The sequence below is a fragment of the Lepidothrix coronata genome, unplaced genomic scaffold, assembly GCF_001604755.1.
Source record: "Lepidothrix coronata isolate B3197 unplaced genomic scaffold, Lepidothrix_coronata-1.0 Scaffold0, whole genome shotgun sequence".
Lineage (NCBI taxonomy): Eukaryota > Metazoa > Chordata > Aves > Passeriformes > Pipridae > Lepidothrix > Lepidothrix coronata.
In genome coordinates this window covers 5,558,976-5,577,200 of record NW_016690180.1, presented here as the reverse complement: position 1 = coordinate 5,577,200, position 18,225 = coordinate 5,558,976, and the positions used below count along the sequence as shown (strand labels likewise).

At 40.5% G+C, this 18,225-nt stretch overlaps 1 protein-coding gene and 1 long non-coding RNA gene across 5 annotated transcripts in view; both read right to left on the bottom strand.

The window, feature by feature from the left end:
• DLC1 (DLC1 Rho GTPase activating protein) overlaps positions 1–18,225 on the bottom strand; it is a 227,662-nt gene that overhangs the window by 21,337 nt on the left and 188,100 nt on the right. For all 4 annotated transcript variants that reach the window (XM_017837460.1, XM_017837386.1, XM_017837545.1 and 1 more), the window contains 2 exons: positions 4,690–4,761; positions 1,625–1,706 (listed from right to left, as the gene is read on the bottom strand). In XM_017837460.1, the coding sequence (XP_017692949.1) occupies positions 1,625–1,706; positions 4,690–4,761 (154 nt within the window). The remainder of the gene's footprint in view (positions 1–1,624; positions 1,707–4,689; positions 4,762–18,225) is intronic.
• On the bottom strand, positions 12,282–17,559 carry LOC108508703. The gene is made up of 3 exons (XR_001878480.1): positions 17,453–17,559; positions 16,227–16,298; positions 12,282–12,643 (listed from the first exon to the last, which is right to left on the bottom strand). It is a non-coding gene; the product is annotated as an uncharacterized LOC108508703 (long non-coding RNA).

Sequence of the window (18,225 nt, the reverse complement as noted above, 5' to 3'; positions counted from 1 at the left end):
TGCTAACTGCTTTTATGCATCACACTAGCAGCAAGTCTCATAAAGATATGAGGGCACACTGTTACTTTCACCAGTGAGAAACAATCTGCTACCTTTTTTCCCCATATAATTAAATAATCCCAGGTTAAGAAGTATTCTTGCAGATGAGCAACAAATCCAAAATACTCTGGTTTCAGTGGTTTTTGTTTTCCTGACAAGGGAAGACCACATTTCTGGGAACCAGCATTTATTCACATTGCTCTACTTTCTGTTCAATGACTATACAAGTTCCAGGACACACAAATAAGCAGACCAATGCATCACATTTAAACATCAGTGGAACAGGTGTCCCACACTTGAGCATGGCACATCTTGAATGTGAATTTAATATTAAAGAGATTTTTCCCCTCCTAATGACTGGACAACAAATCTGTTTTCTTAGTTTGAAAATCCTGTAAATATTTCTGAGGAACTCTAAATTCCAGTCCCTCTCTTTCCCTTCCAAGTATGGCAGTGATGGCATGAGAGCACTATAAACTTAAAGCCGTTCTTAAAAGGATTTTGTAATTCATTAGAATTACTGATATTTAGAGTTGCAGACAACATGCATGCAGTATCCAAAAGCATTCATTTTGCAGGCAGTTTGGAAAGCTGCCATACTGAAGGACAGAGGCATAAAACTGCACTTATTTCTAGGTAATAGGAGACATGAAAAGTTAAAGCTTTTTTTTTTTCCCATTTAAGATTGCAGACTCGCTCTACAGAAGATAACTGATGGATGGGTTAATGTTAGATGATGTCAGATGAAGACATTGTAATTACTTTTATGACAAAACTAGTAATGCTGAGGCTGTGGTTCTGTAAAAAACATCCTGCCACACACCAGCAAGTCTTCCTCCCTCTTTTTCTCTACCCATCCCTTCTGCCCCTGCAGCTGGCTGTGGGACCCTGCCCCATCCTTCACACCTCCTCTGAAGTTTATTATACTTTTCCACTGACTTAATTTACTAACCCAGCAAAGGACTATCAAGACTCTTCTTGTGGGGTGAATAAGTTTGTGGAAGGAGCCTATAAACAACAAGGATAAGTTAATGGGAGGCTAAGGGTAGGCCAGTCTTTGCAGCAGTGACAAATTATTAGATTGGCTTACATTATCACTTTCAGTCACACCCGCATTATACAAGGTGATGCACTGAAGCCAGCATGAGGTTTTGTATACATAGAATATTGTTTGTACACACAGCTGCTCACCAATGTAAGAAAGGAGAGTGCACCAGCATCACTTGGCTAATACTGTTTCCAAAACCCAATTCCTGTGTGGGAACGGGTGCTGCAGTTGTATGTGCAGATGGCTATAGCTTTTTTTTTATAGTTCTGCTTTCACATGCCTAACTAGTTTGCGAACTAGAAGCAAACAAAGAAGAATAATAAAAAATATGCTTATGAAATCTCTGTCAGGAAGACTCTGGCCACTCTCCTTCTAACTTTCTTTTAAATAAGATTCCCAAACATTACTTAGCCCAATATATTATTCTCAAGAAAACCACATACTTTTGTATGCTTTTTTACTGGGCTTTTTCTAGGTACTTTCTATTACACAGGAAGGGTTTTGTTTCAAAATGCAGTGTGATTTTTATTCACCTACCTGCATAATGCTTCAATAGCATCTCTGTCCAGAAAGTCATGCTCTCGCTTGACTAGAGCGATGTCAATTGGAAAAAGGAGATCTGTAGGAAAGGAGAGAGATGGAATCAAAATGATACTTTTTCCCAGTGGTATGTTATTTCAAACAACCAGCTGCCTCCAGCTGAGCTCATCAAAATGCCAGTGATTGGCACTTCTTAGGTAAACACATGCTATCACCTCAAATGCCAGAGGTGCTTCCTTTTCACGTACACATTTTTGACAAGATTTGGTAACTGAAAGTCTATACACAGAATGGAGGAAAAATGAGCAAAGCAGCGATGAAACAGTGGGAGGGAAAGAGGCAAACCCAAGCTTCAAACATAAGTATAATCTAACTCAGGTTAGCTTTATTTAAAATAAATATGCAATCTCCATCAAAGTACTAATATCTCATATTAAAGACAAAAAGGTCAGTAAATGCTAAAACTCTGTGAAAGAATGAAAAAAACTCAACCCTGATCTCCTTGGCTATTAATCAAGCTATTTAAAAGTTTGACACTGTTACAACATTAATGAGATAAGGATTGAAATGAAAGCGAGCCAAGCAGCGTGGAGCCCATACTACCTCCTTTCCTTAGGAGATTATTTAGGTAAACAACTAGGAGAGTGAGGGGGATGAAACAATGCTGGCAGAGAGCTGAAAATTTACTACAGCTCTGAAGCAGCAACAACATATATATTATTTACTGTCCTCCACAGATTCCTGACTGTCATATAGGTCCTGATCTGGCATTCCTTGCACAGCTAAAACTCCCACCCAAAGTCTCTGGTTGTTCAGGGTCCACAGAAATACAAGGCCAGTCTATGAATATACTGTTGCAGTTGCATACAATTTTCCTGGTCCAAGTAATTATCTACAAATTTTTTAATTTCCAGAGACTGGGAAAGAAGGAGTTGGAATGATTATAAGAATGATGTTAATTTCTAGAAAGGTATTTTCTACACCAACATAAAATCTCTCAAATGAATTTCTATGTCCTGATTTTCACAGAATGGTTTGGGTTGGAAGAGACCTTAAAGTTCATCTAGTTCCAAGCCCCCTACTATGGACAGGGACACCTTCCACTAGACCAGGTTGCTCGAAGACCTATCCAATCTGGTCTTGAAGACTTCCAGGGCTGGAATATCTGCAGCTTCCACAATTGCCTCAGGAATAAACAAATTATGAAATAATCTGCAAAATGCAAGGAATTCTGTCTTTTCTACAGAAAACTGCAGTCTTAGCAAAGCAACTGGTTCACCAATTAATCTCCATTTTAAATATGCACTGTGTGGGAGCACTCTATATAGGCAACTTCTCAGAACTGTTGTACTATACCCAATTGATTCATAAGTTTCCCCTTCACTATCTTATGTCAAAAGTGCAAGTAAAGAGAGTGAGTGCATTCAACTGGTATTTTTCAGCAGTGCTGATGTAAGTTTTTGCACTGAGAAAGTCAGCATCTTAGAAAGCCCACAAGAAAACACATGGGAGAACTTAAGTGAGAGAGGTAACTTGGAAGAATTTGATAGTCTGCACAAGTCTTAATCCATGCTGTTGCTGGTTTTGTTGTTGCTGTTGCTGCTTGCAAAGGACAATGGTATATTGTTTTCATGTAAGGACAGCTGTCTTTTCAATGGATATGGCTGGCCTTGCTCTCACCTCTTCTCTCTCACTCCTGTGATCCTTTTGATGTTAGACAGGACATGGTCATATGTTAGAAACTTCATATAAGTTTTGAATCTCTAGGTAGAACAATGGTAACCACATATTTTCTGAATGCAAGTAATTTGTTACAGGACTTACAGCTCAGGATAATAAGAAACTCACAAGCCCCCATACTCAGCTGAGAGTTTTGTTCCCAATTATAACAAAGAGTGGAAGTACACTTCCAGCTCTGCATCCCAAGAAAATCTTTGCATCTACATTAGCACAAAAAAAAAAAAAAAAAAAAAGAGAAAAAAGGAAGAAAGGAAGAAGGAAATTTAATTTCTGGAGGTGAAGAAAAGTTTTGCCAAGTACTGCTTTTGAAAGTGCTATTATCATCTCATATTGCCAATGCAGCTGCAAATCAAAGCTCAACAAGATCATTTTTCAAGAAAGTCAGCTCAGCATTTGCTGTAATTTTCAACAGTTATTCACTGTAAATAATGAACTTTCTATGCTCATTCTTACAAGCAGCAGCTGGAGTTTATTTTGTAAAAATGAAGAGGCAGTTAAGAGAGCATAATAATTTTACTATAATGCAAATAATTTTAAATGGTGTGGGGGGCAAATTCTGAAAAATAGTATACATATATAAAAAGGATGTTACACTTTAAAACAAGCTTCCATACGTTACTCTGCATCAGAGTGTGAGAACTGTATGCCAAAACTGCAAATTCCTAGTAGGTTAGAGGCAGTGAAGACAACAGTTTTAATTGAGCAGTCGTGCAAAGTGAATCCATCCTACAGAAGGACAAGTGACTGCAGAAGGCAGCAGTCTCTCTGAGGAGCTGCACATCTGTGCAACAGCAGCTCGTACGTTCTTTTTCCCTTCACAGTGAGCCTGTGTCTAGCACCAAAGCAAATTGTTTGGAAAAAAACACAGGACTTGGGAATCATGAGGCATACAGATGCACCTATGCATACGCAGAATCTCCTATCACTGCCCCATGAGGAGAGCTGGCCAGTGGAGCTGGACACAGCTTTTGTATTTCTCCAAGACTGGTCTTGTAGCAGTGGATGATTACATTCATTTGTGTTTTAACTAGAGGGAATGTACCACAGTGCTTACCTTTATATTTGTTCTATGAGGGCATTTGGAAGATTCAGACTGAATCGGGAACCTGAAACAAATTTAAAACTCCAAGAGTGCTTCAGAGTCTCATTAGGTTTGGTACATCTATGCATGTGGTGGGTAGCAGAGAGCAGTCCAGTCCCTATAAGTCATCTTATGTATTGGCACTTCAGTTGTGCCCCTGAACCTCATTTATTGGTGAATATTATGTCTTACTGTCCAAAAGTGGCCAGGGGATGGTTGACTTGCAAGCTCAGAAGCCTACCTTCATAAAGCTGCGCATACTGCGGGAACCCAGCAGCCCGCAGCCAGTCACAAGCTTCCTTGGCCTCGATTTCTGGAAGACGACAGAAATAAGACACCTTCTGATTAGTCATCTGCAGAGCAAAAACTTCCTCTCCACCACTTCTACTATTCCTGTTACAAAATAAGCACAAAAGTATCCAGAAACTTTGAACATAGACACAGGTTTGCTTATCTCAGTTTGCTTTTCTTACCATCAAACATATCTTAGATTCTGCAAAGTCACTAGTTTTCAGCAGTCATTTATCAACAGCTCATCATTTTAATTGTTAGAGAAACAGGCACAAATGAAAACTGCAACAGTTATGGATCATTCCATACAGGTTTTGCTAACATTAGAGAAACCAGCACTGCAGCCAACACGAGCAGCATTTGTTCAGCAAATCTTATGATCCTCTTGGCACAAGTACTTTGTCTTGATAGAAATTCCTAGTAGAGCTTGCAATTCTGTGCACTTTAACACCTTGTAGATAGTACTGACAGACTCAAGCCCAAGAACAACTGACACACTGTACTGCAGATCACTCGAGCACATATTTACTACCCAACAAGAACCTAGTTTCACTGGAGGTCTTCAAGGCATTTATGAATTACTTGGTATATTACAGGAAACTTTCCCTGACACTGCCCAAAACAGCATGCCGCAGAATGAAATTATTCACATACATATACATGACACTGAAAGAAAGGAAACATTCTGAACATGGGTTATATTAGTCTTTGAATAAATTACACACAAATTCATTTGTTACCTACTACAAGTAGCAATAAAGAATATGTTATCCCATTAGCTCAAACTAGGAAAATATAAAAGGTATTTAGGGTATTCTCCAATTGCTGAAGAAATGGATTGGACTAATTTTGTTCTAAAAATTCAAGGAAGTTCTACTGGGAATTTAGCTCCCTGCTTAGAACTGATCAAACAGACAATGACCAATCAGGAGCTATTAAGGTTTGTCTGGCTTTGATTATATTCACTGTTCTTGATGGACCAGAAAAGAAAAGCTTCATTATGTACAACTCAGTACACAATTTTGCCACCTACTTGGAGAAGATATATAGCTACCTGCTGGAGAAACCATGTGCAAAGAGTTTGCTTAGAATTGCTCAGAATACAGGTTACTACATACAGGGCACTGAAGAACCAAACACAAGTAAAGTATCTCAAGATTTTGTCACACTATAAAATATTCCCAGTGAGATATAGGTACACAAAATTGGAAGAAATGGCAGGCAACTTTTAGCATCTCCAAAATGATGGCAATCCCCTTCTAATTTTACAAATTGCTACAATAGTGTTAAAATATTTGTGCTTTGCCAGACTACTTTGCTAAAACAAACCAAGGGGTTAAAGTGAGCCAAAACACAACATTCCAGATAAATAAACATCTAAAAACCCACTCTTGTTGAAGTCAGGACAAGTACACATTTGAGCAACTTCTATTTGCTTCACCTTTGAGTTATGGGACCACATGAGAACAAGCACGTACAGACATATTGACTTAGCTACTGATTAAGGAAAGGCATTCTTCAATTCCAGTTGCAAGCAATTGTAAAGTTTTGCTTCAAGTAGTATTTTAATTTCATTACCCTAAGAAAACATATTGGAAGTTTAATAAAGAAGATAAAAAAAATTCTAAAATATCTTTAAAACTTATCCTACTAAAGCAAGAACAAACAACATGATAATAATATCTCAGAAGCAACTAAAGTAGCAAAGCAAAAAATCTGCAATAAATTTTTAAGAGTACTTAAGATAAAATGCAATATCTTATAGGTCACATCCTGCAGGACTGAATGAGAATTTTACTCGATTTAAAACTAGAAAGAAAAATTATCCCAAATAACTAGAATATACTTAAAAGTGGAAGTACGTGCTTGTAGTGAACTGAAAAAAGCATTGATTCCTTACTACTACAGGGGCTCTTCAATGTGTTTAAATATTTGTTCACAGGTCTTTTACTGAGCAACCTAGGTGTATGACCTATAAAATATTTCTAGAGCTAGAAAATTATGAATATGCATTTATCAGACTTTTTTAACATTCTCTTTAGAAGCTTTGTGTATCTTTTCTGCAAATATATACACAAGTTATGTGGAAGTTACATTTTATGGGCACCCAGGTGTCAGGTGCCTTTGGGATTTTCGGAGCATATTTGCCTTCAAAATACCTTTGAGAATCCCCCAAGAAGTCTACCTAAGCAATGAAACACCAGGGTTTTTCCTATTTGGCCACAAGAATTCCAGAGAATAATAAAACACAGTGGACCTGTTCATCGATTAGGCTAGGTAAATACTTAGGGCTGGGTACAAGACAGCACCAAGGGTTTAAAAGCCATATTTGCCCCATTTTCATAGCCAGGGCTCTAGCACCTGGGTCCTGTTGTAAGTCCTTGGAAGGGTGAGGGGTTTGGAGTATTGTCTTGAATAAGGAGCCAAGGAGTCCCCTGAAGTCAGGGCTCTCTCTGTGTCATCTCCATCCACACAAAGTATATGTAAGAGAGAGACATGACAGGGGTGACAGAGTGGGGATGGGATGTAAAAGAGTAGCTCCTTTGTTCAACTCCAGTTGGCTAAACTCAGTTGGCTCCTAGACTGTACCTGTGCAGTGTGATCAGACATACGGAAAGGTAATTTTTCAACCCAGCTTCCCCATTTCAACCTAGTTGGCTAGTGATGAGCCAGAGTAAGAACAAAACTGTGTATGTATGTGAAATTCAGGCAGATCAAAATATAGCCAGAGTGAGAATCAAGGCCAGGGTGTGCTGATTAGGCTGCACTGAAAGCCACGTACACTGATCAAGCTTCCTCACGTAAGGGATACAAATTTAAACAGCTGAGAGCTTGTATAGGTAAAAAATTAATTACTGCAACTTAGCTGGAACCTGCCTTTGAGAATAAAATACATTGGTTAAATCTGAGGTTCTAGTCAAATCATTTAAACTACCTTAGAGGGAGAAGCTCATTCCTACAATTTCCAAATACCAGTTTTCAGCTCAGGAGCATTAGCCCTGAGACTCCTGGTTTGCAAATTGCCACAGTTTCGTATCCAGGTGGACATGAGAATATGTGCAAGTCTTTGTCATCCTAACCAATGGCAATCAAGATAATAAGGGACAAAAGAGAGAAGAATAGACCTTCCAAAATCAGATTTTTCAGCTATTTCTAAAAGGTTTTAGAAGGGTCAGAGCATCAAGAAACCTTTGTTCAGTCTCCCAGGGGACCTAGGTTACAGATCATTATCTGAGCTATGAAGTCACTGTCAAGCACAGGATCTGCTTGGTTGGGGCCAGCTGATAGCCAGGAGGAGGAGAGAGAGCTTGCAGAGGAACTCTGCACTGCTTTCCAACCCATTTTCATGAAGCTCTACGTCAGCTCCAATAATCTGCCACAATATGCAAAGCAATTTCCAATGAAGGCCTGGCAGCTGAACTGATACAAGTAGCTGCAGGCAAAGGACTAGTCTCACTCCCTCCTTCCCACTCCATTCCTGCAGTGCCACTTCCTTTCTAAATCAAACATCCTTGCCAGTTAAAACCTTTACAATAAACTACAATTCGGTATACATTCCAAGCAAGAAATGTATGTGCAGCTTTTCAGATGTGCATCCTGTGCCCTCCCCCAGCAGCAGGAGGTTCTGGTACAAAGAACCACTGGCAAGAAAGAAATTGCGCTATTATTTTTAAATGTCCTGATACACAAAAAAATCTCTTAGAAAGTAAAACAAAACAAACAAAAAAACCCCCCACCTAAACCCCCCAAAACCCAAAAAGGAGTACAATGAAGTCTTTATTCTTGATGTCGTTTAAGCAAACAGCAGGCAAATGTGTTAAAGAGGAAACAGGAAATTTTTATTGGAAACAGCTTTATTTGTTAGTCCATTTCACAAAGCAAGCCTCCATGCTCAAATCAAGGGTAGGAGTTCCTTTTGTGTATGGTTGGGAACCAGTAGTGCTTATTTACCCACTTCCAGGGGGATTAGGAGGACCCAGTTCTCCCCAGACTGGGAAGTGAAAATGGAAAAGTCTAACTTGCTTTTTGTTAAACTTTGGATAATCTTGGTTTCTGGCCCTGCAAGTTTGCAAGTTTAAACCTTCAGAGCAAAAATAATTCACACCTTGTTTTACACTGCAGTTGCAGAAGGGATAGCTCTAAGATGTCTATAGTCTTTTGTTTGATGATACCTTTCCTCCTATAGAAAATAAAAACCACACAGTGTGATGCTGCAATAATTTTCTTTCAGAAAAAAAGTCATCATAGCAGTGTAGTTAGGAACAGCAACATCACGTACTTTCATTCTTCCTTTCTTTTTGCTTCCATGAAATAACAAGCAATTTAAGCACTAGCTCTCTCAGGGGCTTCAGGACAAGGTGAAAAACAGATGTATCTTTGTACAGTCATGCACTGACTCAATTTTCACCTAAGTGCTAAACATCTTACGAACAGTTCCAAGCAGATGGTTTCCTCTTGCCTCAACTCAGACACCTTTACAACCATATTAGCACCTCCACACATCAGTTCTACTCATCTCACCTTTTGGCTCTGTTAAGAGAGCAGATTGTAAAAATCTGTAGTGACACTGGTCAAACCTACGCTGTTAAAATAAAATTTCACAAAAAAATGGGCTTGACTTCTGAAGTTTCACTGCAATGTTATACATAACAACTGGTTTGTTTGAGCTTCTTAATTTCATCTTGGACTTGATTTTAAACCAAGTTATTCTAGTTGAAATTTATTATTTGACTTTTCTTTCAGAATAGAGAAAAAAATTGTAAAAATTGAACACAAAATCATCTTCCTGAATTAGCTTGAGGGACAGTCTCTCCCATGCAGTGCAGAGAATATGATTTCAGATCATGAATGCTGGAGATGAATACACTTGCTCTTTATTTTAGTGCCTAAAACTCCATAAACTATCTGCACGTTTTCTAAGGAACAGAGGAGCACCTGGAGCACATAGAGCAAAAAAGTTTCTTCCCTGTCCAGGACTGATGCTCCAGTTTAATGGCTGCAAAAGGGCTTGTATGCTCAGAAGCTCATCCTCTTTTTCTGTCTGTATCAGAAATTACCTCTCCCTACATATCAAGTCCCTCTGAAATTTCTGGTGCTTTACAAAATTTGTTTTCCACTCCAAAACACTGTCTTCAGCTACTGGGGAGCTTGAGATCATTCAGGATCATATTTTTTAAGACCAGCTGTGGTATATATGAGAAATACTTTTCTCTGGATAGAATTCCCCTGTCCAAGTACAAGCAATCGTTCTTCCTAGTGTCGAATTGCATTCCTGTCATGTGAATTGCAGTCCCAACACCAGACCTGATCACACTATACAACCACTCAGTCTATAGATACATGAACATGGATGTGAAATCTGAGACAAACTGGGGAAATAACTGCACTGCGGTAGCTGTCTACAAACGAGCAGGCCAGGCACTGAAAATGATAAATCAGTTTTGTGTAATGCCATATGCCTGCAGCCCTTTAAAGCTGGGACAGTATGACTGACTTCCTAAGAGTTAGCCTGCTAAGTGTCCATGGCCTCAGATGGTTTTCACTTTGAAGATATGCAACTGTTGCTTGAAAATAATTAAATTCCTTTTCATAAGTCTGTTTTTTCTCAAACTTACATCATTAAATATTCCTTAGGCAGTGTCATTAACTTTCTGCTCCGCATCTTTCAAAAAAGCAGCACATAACAAGGACTAAAGAAAGCAAAAATGTAGTTAGGGAAGAACTGCATTTTATAAGGATAATGCTCTCAAACACTGAAACTTGCGAAGCTTGTCAATAAATGTTCAACTACTAAAAGCTAGAGCATTCTGAAAATCCCATAAAAAGCTCTTGCCAAATTTCTAACTCATTTGGAATTTCTCCCAATTGTAAGAGAACAACCTAATCTTATACAACTGTTCTAAAATAATAGTCTGACACATTCAGCCCATCAATGATGCATTTCTAGAAGAACCAGGGAGATCAAGAGAATATGAAGTACAGCTTTTGAGCTGATTACAAGCTTGCAGGTTTTTAAATGAAAGCTAACAACCTTCCCAAGTCACTTTTCTCCTTTCACCTTCAAAGTGCAACTTAAATTCTGCAACAGCAGCTGCCTTTTTCGATGTGCTCCTGTATTTCACTATGCTTCAATTTACCTGGTACAGTCAAACAATACATGCTGGGATCTCCACTTATCACTGCCTGTCTCAACAATGAATTCAAGTCAATATGGATGCAAGTGCAATTTTAAGGAAATCTTTCTTACTAAGAATTTTTGTGGGGGTGGGAGGAGGGGAACCCACAAGTTCTTGAAGGAAACCATACACAACACCAAATACATATACTGCTTTCTAGTAATAAAACCCTATAAATAGGTGGTGGTGATGAATGTTACTCAGATATTTCTCAACTATATGATGAAAAAAATACTCTCCTAGTGTTCCTGCTGACTTTGGGTTGAACATGGGACTTGCTTTTCAAGTTACTGAGCCTTGCAGCAAGACAGTAACTATGCTGCTGATGTTATGTATAAACCACAGGACACTGGGAGAAGAAATAGAGTATGTTTGGAATTTGTGTGGGAAGAGATGAAGAAGAAGTAAGGAAACACATGTTTAAGGTCATATATTGATGTGTTCGCTAAAAAAAAAGCAGGAAGCTTGAACCCCTTTGTTGATGTTGTTGTTGTTGTCAGTGGAGCTTTTGGAGAGAGCAAATGGCTTACTTCCACTGATGGGGATTTAAGTTTGTTTATTCCCTTATTGATGAAAGCTAAATAAAATAAAAATTAAAAAAAAAGTGACCAGTTTCCAAAATATCTGCATAGGTGTATGTTGTCTGTATGCAATTTCCCTCCCTACCAACTATACCAGATTACAGAATATAGTAGTTTTAATTGCTCACCAATGCTCTTGGCTAACACACGAAACACAATACTGCTTTTGTGGGTGAAAATCTAATTATTAAACTTCAACATCCTGTTCATAGTCTCCAGCATATCAAAATCACTAAAAAGTTTTTCAGCTTAAAACTTAAAAAAAAGAAACAGCATTTGTTCAAAATATTTAAAATGTTTAGGGATTGAGCCAACACTCGTTGACATCAATGGGAGCCCTCCTATATTTCAGAGGACTTAAGTAGGACTTTCCCAACATGAAGCCATGGGTCTCTAAAACCCACCAATACTCTTTTCAGGAATAAATAGGGTCAGTTTCACAGTTCTCATTATTTTTAGCATGAGGAGAAGTCCAGGTTTTCATCAGAGCACACAGGACAGTGCCCTTGGCAGAAGGGCAGAGGGCACAACCACCACCCCCAGAGCATACCCTGGCTGGCAAGAGGTCCTCTCCTCCCCTCTGTCAAGAGGACCTGGAGCAACTGATGTGCTCTGAAAAGCCAAATCAACACCATTTCAGGATCTAATACAGGGTTACTGGAATAAAGGATATTCCCCATCTCTCTGTCAAGACACAAAAGAATCATCACAACTCCTGGTTTATACCATAAACCAAGTTTATTATTTACTCCTAAATTGGGTTTTTTTTCCAATTTTGAGCATATACAGGAGAATTAAGAAAGTAATTTAAAAAACAGTGTGATCTAAAGTTAAAAACTAACTTTGTTTAATCAGAAAACTAAAGCTTCATGCAGTTGTTTTCTTGACAAATAACTCTTTTTAGAGATTAAAGGTAGTCTTCTCCCATTTGTTTTTAAGAAGGTTCACAGATGAAGAGGAACAAGATGTCAAGTGACTTAAAAAACCCTTAAGAAATAATTGGGCACGTGGGTTATTTATCTGGCCCGATTAACACAGGGTGGTCTTGGAGGAGGATTATTTGGGGTAGAGAAAGCAGTTAGCCAAATCCTCTGATGGAGGTCATGTTGACAGATTCCAGAGTGAGAAACGAATCCTCCTACAAAGACTGCAAAACAGAAGATGACTTTAACCTTTTCTTCTCTCAGAAATGACTTGGTTAGTATGACCTTTGAGAACATACTGAAGGGCAAACATTAACCATTGCTACTCCTAAGCCCAGCATTAATATCCTCCCATTGCACCCTGTCTTCAAGTTAGTAAACTTGCACACTGTATGTACGCAAAGCTCAACACAAAGGCTCATAGAGCTCTGAAGGGAGGCAAAAGTGAGTAAGCCCAGCATGACAGACACTTCATAAAAAAAAGCACAAAATGTGGGTTACCTGTTCAGATCTAGGAAATAACAGTGGTATAAGAACTGATCTGAACTGTCTCAATGGTTTATACAAAAGAAAATAGATTTTCTACAGACAGTAGAAGCTTCTTCAAGCTTGTGAAGACTCAGCCTCAAAACCATCCACACATGCACGTAGGAACAACTGTATGGAAGAATGCCTACCTTTACCTTATAACCATTTATAGCCAATCTCATCGATGACCCAGTCCCAAACTGCATCCTGTGTGGATGATACAACTCTAGACACAAAATACCAGTGGCAGTGAAACAGCCCAGCATACAGCTGCTTGCATTCCAGACTAATGCCTCTTTCCCTAATGTGGAATTAAAGACATAAACATAGATTTTCCCAAAGCACATATTACTATGAACTTCCTGTTTCCAGATATTACAGGCAGTTACAGTATTCTGTCTGTGATATTCCATACTTGAAAATGCTTTTTTCAGTACTTGATCTAATGGTCACACCTTGTATGTATGGAAGAAGGGAAGTTAAAACACATAATGAAGCTTTACACAGGAAAGTTTCTTGTATCTTATATGCACAGGAAATCTGTTCTCAGAGACACCCACAGAGAACAGAAGGAAGGGTGGCCAGGAGAACATCCACTTCTGTGGGTCCACAGGGTCACAGAGAGAACATCCCCAAAATGCAAAAATGCAGGGGACGTGTGTGTGTGTGTGTGTGTGTGTGTTTTTCTTAATCCTGAATCTTCAGTAAATTACAAGAACAAGTCTGAGAAGGTCAAACAGTCCACCACTGGCTTCAGCAAATGTCTTTCATGCACCTTCTCAGAAATTATTCTTAGCACAGACTACTCCATTTGAATGGAGAGATTTAGACAAATGTAAAACAGATATATTTAAACCTAAATCTAAGGAATTCTGCACCATTATGAACTTTTTAAAAACTCCCAGAAATAAGTGAGCCATCATATTGTGTCTTCATTAGAAGAGAGACCAGATAACATCTTTTCCTGATCCTGTCTCATCTAGCACAGTCCTTCCCAAGGGAATCAAATACTAGACAATATTTGAAAGAATATTCGTCCTAACAAATAAAAATGCTTATCATACTCTTCTAAAGACACCAGAGTACTTCAGAATGGTATTAGTATTACCTGTAACTTTCAGATAAAGAAACTCAATGAATTAAAGCTAGCTGGTTAAGTCATTCTTGACTCTCTTTTGCTTTTGCCAGTTATGTCAACACTACACTGTACTAGCAGACCTACTGATTTCAAAGGTATGCTATGTGGGATAGGGCAGCACTGTCAGCAAGGATGGCAGAATAAGCGTCCAGTGAAAAGAACCAGAAAGTTCCAATCACAGGCCAGTCCTGCACCCCTTTCATGAGACTTGCTCATCACTGCTGGAAGACAGAATTTGTTTTTTCCTTAAAACAGGAGAAGAGGTGAAAATAGAAGAGAAAATAAAAAGGGGGGGAAAAAAGAAAACAACTTGGCAAAACATTTGGAAGTCAAATACACTCAAGATAAATCTGATACCCTGAACCAGACAGAATTACTGATCACTTAAATACAAGCAAGAAATGTAACTGGAATTGCTGAAATTACCAAAATTACTGGATATCTACACTTATTACATCACTAGAGAGGATATAGTTTTTTGTAATTAATTCACCTTGAAACACCAAGGTTCAGACTGTAAGCAGAACAATGTGACGCCCAAAGAATATATATAAATTATACAGGGGCATCATCTCTTTACTTAGTGGAGATCAAACCAGCAAATTTTCTGTGAACTGCAGATCATTTGATTGCCGTATTTCTATAACATGCACAAGAAGGAAGGGGAAACATCTGAAGTTATTTTTATTTCCCCAAGTCTTCTGGCTATACTGTATGAATGCTAGGGTGGGTCTGGCATTGTCTGAAATGTGTCAGGGTCCTTTTGCATAGCCTCATTTCCTTCTTCCTGTCGCTAGGAAGGATAGTTAAGCATGAAAAGCGCTTGTTTACAGTACAGGACCATCCTGTTAAGCACATGAGTTCTCTTCCTCTGTCTCCTTTTAAGCAGTCAAGGGTGCAGTTGTGTTTATGCTGAAGCCAATAGCACAACTTCAATCAGAGGGGAATTGGAAGAGAAGTTTGAATCTCTCAAGAAGGCCAAACATAACATACTGTGGTATTTTGTCTAGAAAAAACTTTATAGTGCAAACTGCATCTCTAAATATTTGAAGAACTCATAAATTCACATGCCTCAAACAAACCACTGCCTAGAATGTAATGAATCAGAATAACCAGAAAAGTAAAACCAATCCACCTCTCATCTGCTTCTTCTAGGAATCCTAATATAAACATTCAAGTTTAGTGCATGAGTACAACTACAGTACCTTTTTCCTACCCCCATCAGAGGCAAAATACATAGGGCACTTGTGAGTTTCCATGACTAGCATCAGTCTTGATCTCTGGCCCAGCAAGAGCAGCTGCAGAACTAGCTGGGAAGACCCTGACTCAAGACTTAAAAATCCTAGAATGAATCTACACAACTGAGAATTAAAACCCAAATAAAAACATGACATGATACATTCTTGCTTTTAACTACCACTTAGAAACGAAATTTTGGGATAGAGCCTTCCCAAATCTTCGTTCGCGAAGCCTCGCCATGAGAAACGAAATTTAATGAAACTGAATGAAATTTAAGCTCCGTGGTGTTTAAAACAATGTATCTACTCTTTCTTTTGATTAACAAAATCAATTAACAATCAATTATTTTAAAAGCAGATAAAGAGATCAGGAAGTCCTAGAGGTTCCAAAACGCAGCTCCAAATGCTTTGATTTCTATGAATTTGTAAATACCTATTTGAGAAGATTCTTTTCATTTACATCTTCTCTTCCATATACTGTATTATATAATCAAAGAATGTCAGACCTAATTAGGATACCACAAGCAAACTGAAGTACTAACTCAAAAACATTCACTTGAGAGACATTCATCCCACTTCCTGGCCATCTCAGCCTTTTTTTTTTTTTTTTGTTGTTGTTGTTGTTGTTGCTTCTACTGGATATGCAAAGCAAGATGCCCAGTGGACAGCAGTAAGGATACCTTGGAAGACAAGATAGCAGCCTACAGCTCTGGAATCAACAGACACGCCTAATACCAACTCCATGTGCTGTCAGCCAGCAATGGCCTGGTTGCCAGATGGATGCTGAATCAGTCTGGCATTGAGCTGTTGACAGATTTGTACTCAGAGGCTCATATGAAATCTGCCTGCCTATTATCTTCCTTAAGTTCACTACAAACAGCCTTAAAACTTAACCTGACTCACAGAATTGTTACTGATTTGCTGCTGGGAATTTCTTGATTAGGGCAGGGCAATTCAAATAGATCACATTTACTCCTGTAAAAAAAAATAAAAGCATCTATAATTGATGGCTAAGATAAAATTGCATTCCCCAGTCTTTCAAATTAGATGTGTTAAGTACTCTGACAGATCAGCCATTTAACTTCTGACCCAGTTAAACACATTGTTTAAAAGTAGTAATTTCTTCAAATTTTCCCAAAGAGAACACGAGGGGAAAAAAAAAAAAATAAAAAATTGTTGCACCAATACTAAGTACCCTCAACTGACAACAGAGCTCATTAGGCTAATGCCAACACACATTGCTCAACAACTTCACAGTTATGATGGAAGTAAGTAATTGGTGGTTGTTTGCAATAAAGGGGAGGGTGACACGGAATGTAAAACTGCCCGACTTGAAAACGGCATCGGCTTTCTGTTTCCCTCGAGAATGGGCTTGTGGGGGCGGAGCCCAGCTGGCAGGAGGTGCTGCCCCTTCACCGGGATCAAAGCCTCCGGGGGTGACATCAGGGCTGGCCACCGCTGCACGGGGGAGCCAACCGGGCTCCTGGAGGACATCGGGCTAATTACGAAGAACTTCAAAAGGATGGTTCCCGTTTCGCAAGAGCTCCCAATTAGGGAAAAGGAAAAAAAAAAATAAAAAAAAGAAGAGAGAAAAAAAATTATGGGGAAAAAAAAAGGGGGAACGGGAAAAAAAAACCAACCAACCAACCAACCAACCAAAAAAAAAAAAAAAACAAAAAAGAAAGAGATGCGCCACGGTGACCTTCAGAGAGCAGCCGCACCTGAGCGCCGCTCCGCGCCCGCGGCAGCCCCGCGCCCCAGCCCCTGCGGTGTTAACCCTTTCGGCCGCGCTTCCGAGCAGAGCCGCAGCGGGCCGCCGCTCCCGTCTCACCTGGGGCTGCTTCCGCCCCGACGCCGCTTCTCTCCCCGCACACACGGACAGGCCGGCGGGGGCGAACACTCGCGGCTGCGGACGCTCCGCACCGCGGGGCGGGACGGGGCAGCCGCACCCCTGCCAGCGCTGACTTCCCAGCGCTGCGGGATAACATAAGAGGGACCCCCGTCCTTACACCCTCATCGCGCTGCCCCTGAAGCACGTCCCGGCAACGCTGCCCGCGATGCGCCCCGAGCCCGCGTTGGGCAGCCGGCGCCCCCCCAAAATGTGCAGAGCGGGGGATCCCCGAGCTTACGTGTGAGGATCATGGTCTTCGCCGGCCGCGGCGGGTCCGCGGGGCTGCCTGCGGGACTGGCTTGCTGGGTCCCTGCCTCCCCGCCTGCCCGAGCAGCGGCGGCGGCGTCTCCCGACTACACCTCCGAGGAGCTGCGGAGCGGAGCGGCCGCCCGGCCCCTTCAGGCGCCCCCGCCCCCGGGGCCGCCCCGCCCCCGGCCCGCTCCGCGTCCACGCCGCGCTGGGTGAGACCTGTGCGCGCAGGGACGCGGCCCCAGTGAGCTCCTGTCTGGGCACGACCCGTAAATGCAAGAAAAAGTGACACGCGCGCGCCCCGTTCCCCCGTTGCACGTCTGGGGAGCTCAGGGAAACTTCACAAACCAAAGGTAGTGCCGTCAAAGACGACTTAAAGGCTTCTCTGCCCTTTGCTCCTTTGATTTTTACTGGCTATCGGCTATTGCGGTGGCCATTTAGCCAATTGTGATGTTTATAGAAAGCAGTCAGCAAAGTTCTCAATACTTTTTCCAGGAAACGTAGAGAAGAGTGCTAGTGTGGCTCCTTGGTGTTAAAAATTGGAGAGGTTTGGGATGACCTGGGCAGCACAAGACAGGGGGATGCTGAACCTTCAGCCAGAAGCAAGCCCTGCAGGGTGGCTAGAGGATGCCGGTGCTTCCCTCTCCGGGCAGCCTGTCGAAGGGTGCTGTGAAATGGTAGAAATTCTTGGACACCATCAAAGTCTCAGTCTGGACCTCGACAGAAAACAACAAGCGTTTTCGCTATGGGGACCGCAGCACA